Source organism: Lampris incognitus, chromosome 4 (genome assembly GCF_029633865.1).
Source record: "Lampris incognitus isolate fLamInc1 chromosome 4, fLamInc1.hap2, whole genome shotgun sequence".
NCBI classification, from domain to species: domain Eukaryota; kingdom Metazoa; phylum Chordata; class Actinopteri; order Lampriformes; family Lampridae; genus Lampris; species Lampris incognitus.
The window spans coordinates 7,235,659-7,250,912 of record NC_079214.1 but is presented as its reverse complement, the minus strand read 5'-3'; the positions used below and the strand labels follow the sequence as shown (position 1 = coordinate 7,250,912).

Here is a 15,254-nt window from a genome sequence, read left to right as displayed (position 1 = left end):
TGGGTGATCCCAAACTTTTGAACGGTAGTGTATATTGGTGCGGAACCTGAAAAGTTGGTTCCCAGCTGGAGCCAAAAAATAGTGGGACCTGAAGTGGGAACCGTGTGGGCGTGTCATACTCTAGGTTGGAAAGAGATGGAGAAGGCAACAATGGAGGAGGAGTCAAGTGAGAAATCTTTGGGAAAAAGGAAAATGCAGTGGTCTGCCGACGAAACCCAATGCTTGGTGAGGTTTTGGTCAACTCCTGAGTTTCAGCAAAAGCCAGAAAGTAGCACGAGTAAGCTGTATGCTGAAGTTGGCCCAGGCTGGGATGCAGGTGCAACAAAAATGGGTTTTCTGTGGGATGGAGTGCCAGTTAAAATACATTTTATTTTAATCACCATCAAAGTGGTATAAGAAAATTGCATACCCAAGGAGTTGCTTTTAATATGCTTCCCTATTTAAAAAGACCGACACGTTTTGAAACTATTTGCATTGTGCAATGCCTTCTGTTGATGACACATCTTTGATTACAATGGTTCTGCTGAAAACTGGTAGAAACGCAGGCTGGTTCGCTAGATGGAACAGGTTCGAGAGCCAGAGCTAATTTGGTGGAAAAGGGGTATGAGTGATCATGTTTGGACTAACTGATTATGTTGAGACTGACTGACTGAGTGATCATGTTTCACATGATTGGGCCACTGGATCAGGTGACCGACGACGTCACTGAAGTTACAAGATTGGTCGGCCGAGCGTGGAGAGGCAGGAGGGAGAGTGCACAACCCAAAGTAACGATCACAATCACTCTGACAAAACACTCACTGGCAAAGTCACAAAAGGATAATGTGGCTTTTGCACCGCTAAACCTGCACATATAAGACAACAAGAAACCATCAAATTCTCAAATCAACTGCAAAGAGTGAAATACACCTTGAGACGGGGACAGGTAGCGGTTACGAGTGATGCGCAATTTATGGTGCTATCAGCGGCTGCAATCCATTCTTTGTGAATTAGCCTGGCAATACAGGGTGATTATGAGAAAAATGAGAGACATCTGCAGATAGAAACCGATGAAAGATGAGGGAGAGTTGACATAATTACAATAGGTATACTTACAATTAAATTTAGTTCTCTTTCAAATCAGACATCCCAAGATGTGAGTGGAAAGTATTGTTCTTGAACATAACAATGTCATGTGATATGCTACTTCAGTATACTTTAACAACAAATATTACCGGGGCCACGACAAAAAACTGCAGATGAACATTTAATATCCAGGAATTCGCATTATAGACACTACTACTGACTATCCCTCTAACAAATTGGCCGCAATTTTGAACATTGACCCATACAGTCCAGCTATATACTAGGTCTTGACCAAGTCTTGTTTTCTCTCCTCGCTCGAATCAAATGTCACTCACATCTGGAATAGTGTCACCAAATGGTTTCTTAAAAATCATTCTTCCGGTGTGGGAAGATGGCGGCGCAAATTCACGTTTGCAGCGGCCTCACCCAGTACCGTCCATGCAGTGTCTTTGTCCGCGTCTTAAGTTTGTCTTCGTTTGATGGCTGGGAGAGCTGGCGCTGGACCGGCTGGGACAGCCTGGTCTGCCGCGTCCTGTGGGCCCAGGGACCACGGCCCTGTTTGGAGCTGCGCCCGAAGAGGAAACACCGAGGGCAATCTGACAGGACGCGGAAGCGGGGCAGGCTAAGCTAACTGCTAGCCCATGCGGAACGGCAGTTTCTATAACACTGAGGGCGGTCTGGAAGCGGCCTCACCTAGCCTTGACTGTGTTTTTAGTGTCGTCGTGTGGAGTGTGGAGAGGTGTGTCGAAGGTGTCAGGCTGGGAGAGCTGGCGTTGGATCGGCTGAGGGAGCCTGGTCTGTTGCATCCTGTGGGACCAAGGACCACGGCCCTGACCGGAGCTGCGCCCGAAGAGGAAACAGCGAGGGTGGTCTGACAGGATGTGGAAGCGGGGCAGGCTAAGCTAACCGCTAGCTCATGCAGACCGGCAGTTCTGACAGTCAGTTTTTGGATACGTGTTTTGTCTTTGTGTTGCACTGCTGTGGGCTGGGGAAAACGATGCTGCATTTCGTTTCATTTCATGCACTTGTGCGCATGAAATGAAACAGTGTTTCTGATTCTGGTTAAAATATAAAGAAAGGCGCACTGAGAAGCAGTCAGCAAAACAGACCAATCAAAGCATCCAGCAGTCCCTCATAAGATACATAAATAAATCCACGCGTTCACATTCACGTGCTCAGATTCCCACCGCCGCAGTTTTGTTTTGTACATCTGATCGCACACAAATCTCAGTTACTCCCGAGACGGTGGACTGTGAACAGGTACAGGAATAGATAAAGTGGAAAAAAGACCTTGTCCTTTGCAATAAAATGTAACACTTCGTGTTGTTTACAATATACCGGTGTTCTTAAATATGTGATGTAAATGATAATATGTATCTCAGAACTTGAGCTATAGATGAGTCTCCACTGTAAAAGATAGAGGTGTAGTTTTGTTGGTCAGTAGTTTAACTGACCAGCAGCATGTCCAAGACGGTGCCCCAGTGACCCGTCTTCTCTGGTGACTGCAGACTAGTATACCCAAGTAGTATGTATTCTTAGCATGTCCGAAACCATCGTATGCACCAAATAGTATGTGAAAAATACCAGGCTGTCATACTTCACCCAGAAAAACTGTCATAGTACGCAAACACCGAACACTAGGCTTGCGTAAGTATCCCACAATGCATTGCGATGCTTAACGACAATGCCAACGAAACCCAACCGGCAGAACGATGGAATCTTTTAAATGTAAATATTACTTTTCACTATGCAAATTAGAACGCGGTTGAAATCATCTGTTATGTTTACTTTTTTTTTTATCCCCCCCCCCCCCCCCCAATTACCCCACTCTTCCGAGACGTCCCGGTCTCTGCTCCACCCCCTCTGCTGATCCAGGGAGGGCTGCAGACTACCACATGCCTCCTCCGACGCATGTGAAGTCGCCAGCCTCTTCTTCTCACCTGACAGTGAGGAGTTTCACCAGGGGGAGGTAGCATGTGGGAGGATCACGCTACCCCCCCCCCAGTTCCCCCTCCACCCAAACAGGCGCCCTGACTGACCAGAGGAGGCGCTAGTGCAGCGACCAGGACACATACCCACATCCGGCTTCCCACCCGCAGACACGGCCAATTGTGTCTGTAGGGACGCCCGACCAAGCCGGAGGTAACACGGGGATTCGAACCGGCGATCCACGTGTTGGTAGGCAACGGCATAGACCGACACGCTACCCGGACGCCCCTATTTTTAACCCGCAGGGAGCCGAAAGGAAGTGGCGCAGCTCTATGATGAAGTAGTATGTCCATGTAGCCGTGACACTTTTTACCCACATACTACTAGTATGGTGGAAGATAGTACACATAGGTAGTATGTAACCTTTGGCTGCTGTTTCTGAGAGCCCCCCCCCCCCACAAGCAGTGCTATCGGTTGCAGCTGTTGACTGAGACACCCAGTGCCAAAAGGCCGACGCCCAGAAATATCAAGAAATACGTCTCTGTAGACACAGATTTTTACTCAGACTATCGACGAGCCATAATACATAATGACTGAGTAGGTATATTTCTCTATTAGTTTATATTTCAGGGATAGTTGGAGGGGGGTCTTACTCAGTAGGCCTTTAGGTTCGATGGGACGGTAGTTGGCATTCAGTCCACTTTATCCAGGGGGGCGACACGTTTGATGTTAAAAGAGTGACCTGCATTTTTTGGTATTTCGGCTATTTATGCTCCATCATAACCAAATAAATCTTCCTCATTGTGTGGGTTATGCATGATGAAGAGCCGTCTGGACTCAGCTCAACTTCCATTTTGTTTTGTATTCAGACTTGCTATAGGATCTTAACTGTGTGTGTGGGGGGGGGGGGGTTGGAGAAGCAGGACTGACAGCTAGTCATCATCTTCATGTCTTAAAGACTTAAATAAGCTCTCTATCTATATCCTGGGCAGGAGCAGCAGCGAGCAGCACAGAGGGAGGAGGAGTGCGGCGAGGTCAGGGCCGTGGTCGGGCGTGCAGCCCTTCAGTGTCTCCTGGTTGCTCTGGTCGGACGATAGGGGGCTCGACGGTGCCGGCGCGGTGCTGGGTGGGAGGGTGGTGCGGCTGGCGCACACATCGTAGAGGTTCCCCGAAAATTGGGTCTTCCTGGATTCTTGTCTCAGAGACTCCCACACGGCCGCCGCTTCCCCGGGACATCCAGCCATCGCCGAGCTGGCGCAGACATGGAAAGCATTCCACGACCTGCAAGACAGATGCCATTTTGTCTACGTCAGTGACGCCGGAGGCATATAACGACTGCATACTGTGTTAGGACGGCGCCGGAGTACTTCAAGATCGTGTACATGTAGGAATTTCATAAGAAACACCAGAGTCGTGAGTAAACTGCCATAACAGTACGCGATGGGTGAAAGGCACCGCTGGTTAAAATGGGCCATTTAACCTTTTTGCCTTAGCATACAGTAGATATAAGAATTCTACACACCCCTGTGAAAATGGCGGGTTTTTGGGATGTAAAGTAATGAAACCGAGGTAAATCATGTCAGAACTTCTTACAGCAAAGAAAGTGGAATCAGTTCATCTGGACACCACCTTTATTGACAGATACGTTTCATCCTCATCTAAGTGACCTCTTCAGCCTCAGGCCAGGACTCCACAGTCTACACCTGTGTTTCTCAACCGGGGGTCCGCGGACCCCTAGTGGTCCGCGGACCCCCGGTTGAGAACCACTGGTGTACACCATCTACACAGGCTACACCATCTACACAGTCTACACCATCTACAGGCCAGTGGCCACTCTTTCAAGGATGAGGATGTGTGTGGCGCTGAGTGTTTTCATAGACATCGGCATGAACAAGATTAAAATATCTTGCCCCCCCCCCATTTAAAATTAAAACTCCTTATAAAAAAAGCGAAAGACTTTAAAATATGTTTAAATTGCTGCTTCAGTGTTGTTCATGTGATTTCTATTATTTTCTAGTATTTCTGGTTCTGTCTTAAATGGTTGGAGCACATGGCCAACAGGGGGCGCTGTAGGTGTAAGGTGACGCCTGTCACTAGTAGAGTGAGACGGCAGACGCACGAGTAAGACACTGACGCGAGGACTGACGTTGTGTTTGTTTGTGTTCCAGCAGGTAAGCTAATCAGATATCAGAAACAGAACAATATATGAAGGCGGGATAATAACTGCTAAGGTCTTAGACTGTGAGTGTGATGTGTAGTAACTAGCTAGCTTTGAATGGAGACGGACTTGATAAAGGCGGTTTGGTCATTCCCGCCACCCGGGCGGATCCGTCTAATCTATGAAATGGGAAACGAGCTATGAAACCGTGTGAAAGAAATGTACAACAGCGAACGAAACAACGATCAACGAGGGTGTTTTCTAGTTAGCCCTTGCTAAGGTGTGTTGTGGACTGTTCTTAATCGATGTGTAAACGAGTGGAAGCTAATAACAGTAGCTAACAGTTGCTAACAGCCGCAGTGAACTGCGGCTCTGACTAATTGTTGGCCGGGAAAACTGTATGTCGTTTCCGGTTACAAAATAAGAGTTCCCCTTTACATCACACGGCTACAGTATTCAAGTTCATTGTTATGTTGTGTGACCATTGGGTTAAAGAGAATAATAAATAGACTTAAAAACAGTAATAAGTGAAAAGGCTAAACAGTTAATAGGGTAATAAATAGAGATTACAATAAGTTCATTGGATATAAATACACAAAGTACAAAGTTGCTACAAAGGTGTTTGGGACATGATCACATGGCTGTATTTTGAGTGTTTTTGGTTTGTTTAATATGTAATATGTGTGTTGCTAGACGCCTGTCACTAGCTGTAGGCGTAAGGTGTCGGTGACTGACGCCTGTCACTAGTAGAGTGAGACGTCAGACGCACGAATAAGACACAGACGCCAGGACTGACGTTGTGTTTGTTTATGTTCCAACAGGAATAGAAAGGAAAATTAATGTGCTACACAAGAACCGGCCATCGCGTCATTCTTAAAAGTGTGACATGTGCCCATCCCTGATAGGGGAGGAACGCTGGTTTGAACAGGGAGTCAAAGAGGCCGCCTATGTGAAACGGGAACGACCATCCCTGATCCGAGGGGGGCCTAAGAGTACATCTGTCACCATCTTACAATGCTGCGATTACAAACGTCCCCCAATCCTCTGTGAGTAGTACACATGACCGTTGACACTCTAGTTAATGGTCACACCTATTTGCATATGAAACCGATCGTTGGCTTCAGTTGTTATGACACTGTGTTGTTTATAAGGGTGGGGATACCTGCAGTCGGTTGAGTCTGAAGAGGTCACCTGGATGAGTGATGAGACGTTTCTCTCTTGAATGGCTCCTTTACGCCTCCTATCTCTTAATTACTGCAGTGATGATTATTTCCCCCTTTGTGTACAGAGCGCAACATGTGAGAGCTGAGAGAAAAGATCTTCTGCCGTTTCATGTGACTGCTCTCAGAGGGTTCCCTCTGTTTGAATACGGGCCGGGTAGAAACTAGGTGCCGGCCCGTCCTTCCTGTTGCCCCCAGGTCCTTGTAGTGGGGCAACAAGGGGGCGAGGTGGCCCTAGGGGTTAATCCCCTCTTCCAGCCAGCAGACAGCAGGCAGAAACTGCACCGCTTCATCTCACGGCACTTCTACAACTAGCAGCACGTTTTGGAATGAGCACATTGGACCGCACAGGTCACTGCACTGAGCTGTCGATCTCCAGGAGCGAACGCCTGACCCGGCCTCGATGGAGACGTCGGAGAAGCTCGGGTCTAGTTCAGAAGGCTGCTCATTGGCCTGTGTGGTGCCCGTATGATGAGGCTGGATGTTTTTCTCTTCTCTTAGGAGAGAGCGCAGTGATATTTAGTTGACCTTTGGCATCAGATGACCGGAAATGAGGATCCTTGAATCAGTTTTTAGCACTCATGTAAAGTAGCTGCATGTTCTTGACGCGGTTGTGTTGTCTTCAAGACTTTCTTTTTATAGGTATGAGCGGTGGCTGTTTTCTGAAAATGGCGTCTGTCCTTGTTGCTCTCGGTTTCATAACTCAGACTGTTGACAAGAAAAAAGAAACGTTTCTCTCGATAAACGTTGCGTCCAGATGTGCTCCTTCAGCCTTCTTTCTTCATCGTCTCGGCGACCTCTTCGGTCTCAGCTGACTGCAGGTACCCCACCCTCATACACAACACAGTGGCATAACCACCGGTTTCATATGCAAATTACCGTGACCATTAACTAGAGTTACAATGGTCACGTGTGCTACTCACAGAGGATTTGGGGATGGTTGCAATCACAGCACTGTAAGACGGCGACAGATGTACCCTTAGCCCCCTCCACCCACCCACCCACCCACCCCCCCTCGGTTCAGGGATGGTCGTTCCCTCTTCAGGTACTACTAGATGGCCTCATTGACTCCCCATTCAAACCAGAGTTCCTCCCTATCGAGGATGTCCACCTCCTCATCCTTGAAGGAGTGGCCACTGGCCTGTAGACGTGTGTAGTCGAAAAATACAGAATAACTCGTTCCTACTCATGTACTGCTGACATGTTTTGCCTACAACTCACCCTTCCTCGGATGTCGGCCCTTCCTCATCCCTCTGTGGATGGGTAGGGTCGCAGCTGGCTGAAGTCGGTTAGGGCAGCTTAGGCAACACATACCCTTGTATCTCTATAGAAACTTTGTAGTCCTCCGGTCCGGGGCTCTCGCTTTTCCCCCTACCCTGTATGGGGTGAGCCCGCTTGCAAACGCTGAATTAAACTCACCCAGGCAGACAAGACCGCCTCAGGACCTTATGTCATGTTCATTACAAAGTTTGCCACCACACGTGTTAGCTCTTGCGTGTACTGCCGTCCTCTTGGCCGGCGTCGGGTCAAAGAGGCCATCTATGTGATGAGGGAACGACCATCCCTGAACCGAGGGGTGGGGGGGTGGGGTGGAGGGGGCTAAGGGTACATCTGTCGCCATCTTACAATGCTGCGATTGCAGCCACTCCCAAATCCTCCGTGAACAGTACACACGGCCGTTGATGGTCACGGTAATTTGCATATGAAACCGATCACTGGTTTCGGTCGTTATGCCACCGTATTGTGGATAGGGGTGGGGACACCTGCAGTCAGTTGAGACCTGAAGAGGTCTAAGAGGTGACGAACGGATGCGGCGTTCTCTGGTTGTCTCACCTGGATTATTCAGCATGCACACGGAGTCTGTTTACACCTTTAATGTGAAATTGCAACCTATACAAGTCAAGTTAAAAACAAACCGAAACCTTTTAGGAGAGAAAAACAAAACTCGCAGGAAGCTGGTTGCATAAGTGTGCACACCCCTGAACTGATAGTTTGTTGAGGCACCGTTTGTTCAGCACTCAGTCTTTTTGGGTAAGAGTCTATCAGCTTGGAGCATCTTGACTTGGCAATATGTTCCCACTCTTCCTTGCAAAACCGTTCTAGATCCGGGGGCGTCCGGGTGGCGTGGCGGTCTATTCTATTCTGTTCAGCCTGGTCGGGCGTCCTTACAGACACATTTGGCCCTGTCTGCGGGTGGGAAGCCGGATGTGGGTATGTGTCCTGGTCGCTGCACTAGCGCCTCCTCTGGTCAGTCGGGGCGCCTGTTCAGGGGGGAGGGGGAACTGGAGGAATGGCGTGATCCTCCCACACGCTGCGTCCCCCTGGCGAAACTCCTCACTGTCAGGTGAAAAGAAGCGGCTGGTGACTCCACATGCATCGGAGGAGGCGTGTGGTAGTCTGCAGCCCTCCCCGGATCGGCAGAGGGGGGTGGAGCAGCGACCGGAACAGCCCGGAAGAGTGGGGTAATTGGCCAGGTACAATTGGGGAGAAAAAGGGGGGGGGGTCCAAAAAAGAAAAAGAAATGGCGACAAGGGCAGGAGAGAACGGATGTGGGGATGTTTCCATGTTTGACATTAAAAACAGACACACACCTGCAGATTGAGTCGATGTCCTGCGTGTTCTGGTCTTTCTGCGTGTCCACCAAACTGTCCCCGAGTGTGAGCAGACACTGAGCGAAGCTCTTGTAGATGGAGCCGCAGGAAACGGGGATTACCGCTGCGAAACACACCGGGAACAAACCTAACCAAGGATGGAGAGAGAGACAGAGGGAGAGAGAGACACAACGAGAGAGAGAGAGAGTCGAAACTGGTGAAATAGAGACTGAGAAGAGCTTGATGTCCTTTTCTTCTGAGAAAGCTCATCAAACAGGATGTGATCTGTTCTGAGACCAGGATTGTGACGTGTTTAAAGGAAATACTGGGCCACAATAATAATGTAACAGATGGAGTAGCACAAGACAGGGACGGATATCTTGTCAGAACATTATTAACATCTTGCAAAAAAAAGCAACCACAAGAAAACGGGGAGACGAGGAACCTCCTACCGAGCTCGGGTCACCGGTTGGATATTGTCATAGAAACTGTCTTGCACATTTTTCAGACTGCGAGAAAAGCAATTTGAGGATAAACGGATGAAAAGCACTGATTGAGCACTCAAAAAGCGACAGAACAATGGAAAGGACAGCTGATGTGCCATGAATACGACCGTTAAAGGTGCCATCTGCAAGTGAGGCACACAGCGGCTGCCCGCCTCACTTCCGCCACTGTTCTGCTCAAACGTCATAAACGATATGAATACCACTCACCAAATGACGTTGATCATCTCCAAACGTGGGTTCAGCTCAAGGTCTGGGTAGATTAGATGAGAAGCGAACAACCAGGTCTCGTAGTCAACATGATGGATGCAGGAGACGTGGGCAGGAGTAAAGACCTCAGCGACTTTGACAAGGGCCAAATTGTTATGGCGAGAGGACTGGGTCAGAGCATCTGAAACACTAAGGCTTGTGGGGTGTTCCCGGTCAGCAGGGGTGAGTCCCTACCGACCGTGGTCCGAGGAGGGACAACCCACAAACTGGTGACAAGGTGCTGGGTGTTCAAGGCTCATTGATGCACGAGGGCCACGAAGGCTATCCCTTCTGGTCCGAACCGATAGAAGGTCTACAGTGGCACCGGTCACAGAAAATGTTAGTAAAGGTTATGGGAGGAATGTGTCACAACACACTGTGTATGTCACCCTGCTGCGTATGGGGCTACGTAGCCACAGATCGGTCAGAGTGCCCATGATGACCCCTGTCCACCGTTGAAAGTACCTACAATGGACACGTGAGCGTCAGAACTGGACCTTGGGGCAGTGGAAGAAGGTCGCCTGGTCCAATGAGTCCCGTTTACTTTCAGATCCCGTGGATGGCCATTTACATTTGCTCCGTTTACCTGGGAAATGATGGCACCAGGATGCACTATGGGAAGAAGACAAGCCAGCAGAGGCAGTGTGATGCTCTGGGCAGTGTTCTGCTGGGAAACCCTGGGTCCGGCCATTCATGTGGACGTCATTTTGACACGTGCCACCTACCTAAACATCGTTGTAGACCAGGTACACCCCTTAATGGCAACGGTATTCCCTGATGGGAGTGGCCTCTTCCAGCAGGATAATGCGCCCAGCTACACTGCACACCTTGTTCGGGAATGGTTTGAGGAACATGCATGAAGTGCTCAACGTGTTGCCCTGGCCTCCACATTCTCCAGATCTCAATCCGATTGAGCATCTGTGGGATGTGCTGGACCGAGAAGTCCGATCCACGGCGGCTCCACCTCACAACTTACAGGACTTGGAAGGATCTGCTGCTAATGTTTTGGTGCCAGATACCGCAGGAGACCTTGAGGGTCTTGTAGAGTCCATGCCTCGATGGGTCAGAGCTGTTTCGGGCAGCACAGGGAGGACCAACAGCATATTAGGCAGGTGGTCATAATGTTTGGGCTCATCAGTGTACATCATGTTAAATGTTTCGGTAGAGAACTCGTGTTGTTGCAGTGCTCCACAAAGCTGCCGTGGTGCACACTACAGATGGTGCCTTTAATGTGCTCAAGTGACTTGGGAATTGTAATTCCCAAACAAACTGTCTTTTTTCTTTCCCCTAAATTGGATATTTTGCCCACATTTCCCCTCATTTTACACGTGTCAAAAAAACCAGATACGAGTGTATTCAGACCTCCTCTGTATAAACCGCAGCTCCTTAATATAGCCACCCTGCTGTGAAGGAACGCAACGGCACCACCCACCTTTCACTGCTGTCAGTTCTCCGTCTCTTTCTGATCCCAGTAGTTGGAGCATTTTATCAAGCCGGCCGCTTGGATGGATCCAACAAACACACAGCCACGTTTTATTCCTCTCGTCTGGAGGGATTTCACATCTTCACTGCCAGACTGAACATTGGCTACAAACCACATGATCAGCTCAGGTACATGGAACAGCTCAGATACATTGATCAGCTCAGGTACACGGAACAGCTCAGATACATGGATCAGCTCAGGTACATGGATCAGCTCAGGAACAGCTCAGATACATTGATCAGCTGAGGTGCATGGAATAGCTCAAATACATTGATCAGCTCAGGTACACGGAACAGCTCAAATACAAGGATCATCTCAGATACACTGATCAGCTCAGGTACATGGATCAGCTCAGGTACATGGATCAGCTCAGGTACATGGAACAGCTCAGATACATGGATCAGCTCAGGTACACGGAACAGCTCAGATACATGGATCATCTCAGATACACTGATCAACTCAGGTACATGGATCAGCTCAGGTACATGGAACAGCTCAGATACATGGATCAGCTCAGGTACACGGAACAGCTCAGATACATGGATCATCTCAGATACACTGATCAGCTCAGGTACATGGATCAGCTCAGATACATTGATCAGCTCAGGTACACGGAACAGCTCAGATACATGGATCATCTCAGATACACTGATCAGCTCAGGTACATGGATCAGCTCAGGTACATGGATCAGCTCAGATACATTGATCAGCTCAGATACACGGAACAGCTCAGGTACATGGAACAGACCGACCGACCAGAGGAGGTAGTAGGACAGTTGTGTCTATAGGGACGCCCGACCAAGCCGGAGGTAACACGGGGATTCGAACCGGCGATCCCCGTGTTGCTAAGCAACGGAATAGACCGCCACGCAACGCCCCCCGTTTGAGGCCTTTGATGCCGTTTTTAAATGTAAATTAAGGTCGGAGGGTGAATGGGCGTCGTCTTGTTGTGGAAAAGCCTGACTGAGGAGTTGATCCCAGGAAACCTCCTCGTCATCACTTTGTCTGTATGCACCTCTTTCTTTTCTTCCGCTGCTTTTTCCTGGCGTTTGTCAGGCTGTCTTTGGCTTGACGTCGCTGACAAAGCACTTTGTATCCCCCACCCCCCCCCCAAAGAAGAATACTATACGGTTGAGATTATTGTGGATTATATATTATAATCCCGGAGACCGGAACGTCCATCCGTAAAGAGCCTTATGTTTTACACATGCGTACATGTGTTGTGTGTCTCGTATGACTCCTCTCTCCTCTCTCTTGGTTCTGCCGCCCTCCGCCTGTCTGTCACCACCATTTGGGAGCACGGTGCCCTAAATGTGCCGGAGGGGAACTGGGAATAAGGATTCATACCAGTGGCGGCTGGCCAGTACAGGGCGCTGGGGCGCCGCCCCCTTCAAACGTCAAGAGATGAAAATCTACTTACACACGTTAGATATGATTTAGTTGTGTGATGCAAATGATGATGACACAAACGTGTTGTCAGTCTGTCAGCAGCATTACATATTGGTTCAAGTGGTGTTTGGTTGGTTCCTGTCTGAATTCATATACTTCCTGGTTGCCGGCCAAACCACACCTTATGAAAGCCCTCGAACTTGTGGCGAGCAGGTGACCCGAGGCTGCGGTCTGATTGGTTTCTTCAGGTTTTCCAGGGGGCGCAGTTCTGTGCTGCCCCAGACGCTCCCGCTTTTATTGGCAGTGAATTGGTGTTGTTTTAATGGTTCCTGATCTAATGTGATTGGACAGTTCTCGTGGCTGTCAATCATGTTCACACCCACCACCGCGCGTCGTCTCGACTGTCAATCATCCACCGTCCACGAGCCCTGATAAAATCTATAGGCTACACTGTCCTTCTTAATAACTGTGTGACTGTGTGGACATTAAAGCAGCTGTCAGGTGTGCGGCGCCAAGGTACATTGCGCCCCCCCCCCCACCCCCAAAATGTTTTAGGCCCAGCCGCCATGCACTAGTGCGTCTACTCACGCGCGCGCGCACGCGACCAGAAGATGAGGGAACAGCGGGTAATTCATTAGGGTAAGTGCATGCGTAAAACCTCTCTATTTGTGACCAGTCCTTTATCCTGACTACTGACCGTCCCGCCGAGGTTCCCGCGCTAAACCCCGCAAGAGGGGGCAAGAGGGGGCACGAGGGGGCGCAGTCCGGCCAAAATCCATGTGCAGGAAAACAACAACGGCTCAGAAAAGGGACGACAACGGAGGAAAAGTGGCGCACACCCGAGGGCCCATCTCGCGACAGCAATGTGCGCGCAGTCATTCAGCAGAACTTTCTATAGAGGTGTCCCGCACGCGCGCACGCACGCGCACGCACACGCACACACACTGGGTGGCCAAAGGAAGAGGGAGGCGTCCTTACCGAGGCTGAGGGCGAGAGGCAGCAGCATGCTCACGGTGTCTGGATGGGACTTCATGGTTCAGTTGCTCAACCTGGTCCAGTGAAACTGAGTCCCCCCCCCACCCCCCTCAACCAGCGGCTGTGAGCTGGTGTGACGTGACGTGACGTGACGTGATGCTCGCAGCGTCCCTAAGACCCCCAGATAGAACGTGGCGGTTATGGCACCGCGTCTCCCCTCATCCACTGGCGAATTCAGCTGACCGCAGAAGTACAGTAACGCACCCTGCTGCCTGGCTGGATTAACAGGGGAAGCAGCCAGTACCCAGAGAGAGGATGAGGATGATGATGATGATGATGGTGTGTGTGTGTGTGTGTGTGTTTAGGGAGGCGGGGCACAACAGGCGTGTAGAGCTTGGAGGGCAAAACACCAATGACAGCGTCACGTCCTCGCCCACTGGATTAAAGCGTTCTCATTTCCGGTCCAAAGCATTAAGAACACTTGTTAGACATCCGAAGTGCAACACAACCCATATTTTTATGCAAAAAAGCCTCACACACACACACACACACACACACACACACGATTACGGCTGGCTTTATTACCGCACTCTGAGTTTGTGTGACTTGGCTGCGGTGAGGTAAATCCCGGTCCGGGGGTTTTGCTGGATGGGGGAGCCAGATGTTGGCGGTCCCGGTGGGAGTGAAGCAGTGAGCCAGCCCACCGGGGAGCAAAGCACTGAGCCGCTGAAGAAGAACTAAGCCGTCCGCCGAGTCACAAGCCCGACAAGCCCAACCGCTTGCCCCGGAAGCGGGGACACGAGGATGGGTTGCTAAGCAGGATGCGCCCACACCGATGCTGGTCTGGGATCCTGGGCCGATACCGGGGGAAGATGGAGCACCAGCGTCCAAATAAAACCAAAAGCCGTGAATAGTGAAAGCAAAACGGTTTGGTTTTCTGCGTGGTTGGCACACAGAAGCCCGCGTCCTGGTCTCAGCTGACCCCCAGACTCTGCTGCTGCAACTCTGCAGTGTTCAGAAAACCTGGTGGATGGCCTCGGTGCTCGGTGTCGGCCCATATTTAAAACGTCTGTACTGGGGAGCAGCATCGGCAGAGCAGAACCGGTATCTATGCATCCCCCCCCCCCCGTGTGATGGATTTAAGAGTCTCGATGACTCGACGTGACTAGAAGACGACACGGACATGAAGAGATTCACAGACTCCCGGATGTGAGCGGCCTCCTGCCGCGCGGCACGCAGATGGTCCAGTTTCACATCTGCACCCTGGCACAGGAGGAGGAGGGCGCCTCGGTTAATCTGTAGCTTAGAGCAACAATCACCCACGGAATCAGCTGTCTGCTGCTGGAGCTGCTACCTGGCCTGGCGGGGGGGGCAGGCGAGGGGGGGGACGGGGAGAGAGACAGACAGAGAGAGAGAGAGAGGGGGAGAGAGACAGACAGAGCGAGGGGGGAGAGAGACAGAGAGCAGAGGGGAGACAGAGCGAGGGGAGAGAACGGGAGGGAGATACAGAGAGAGTGGGGGAGAGAGAGAGCGGGGGGGGAGAGAGAGCGAGGGGAGAGAACGGGGGGAGAGATAGAGAGAGTGGGGGAGAGAGAGAGCGGGGGGAGAGAGAGAGAGAGGGGGAGAGATAGAGGTAATAAGGTAATACCGGAAATCTCGATCGTTTCCCTTTAACATATAATCGCAGTGTTT

General features: G+C 50.3%; 1 protein-coding gene across 1 annotated transcript; it reads right to left on the bottom strand.

The window, feature by feature from the left end:
- Window positions 1–3,971: 3,971 nt before the first annotated feature.
- nrn1lb (neuritin 1-like b) lies at window positions 3,972–13,620 on the bottom strand. The gene is made up of 3 exons (XM_056278797.1): window positions 13,566–13,620; window positions 8,964–9,111; window positions 3,972–4,275 (listed from the first exon to the last, which is right to left on the bottom strand). The coding sequence occupies exons 1-3, from the start codon at window positions 13,618–13,620 to the stop codon at window positions 3,972–3,974; spliced, it is 507 nt and encodes a 168-aa protein (XP_056134772.1).
- Between the last annotated feature and the right edge of the window lie 1,634 nt (window positions 13,621–15,254).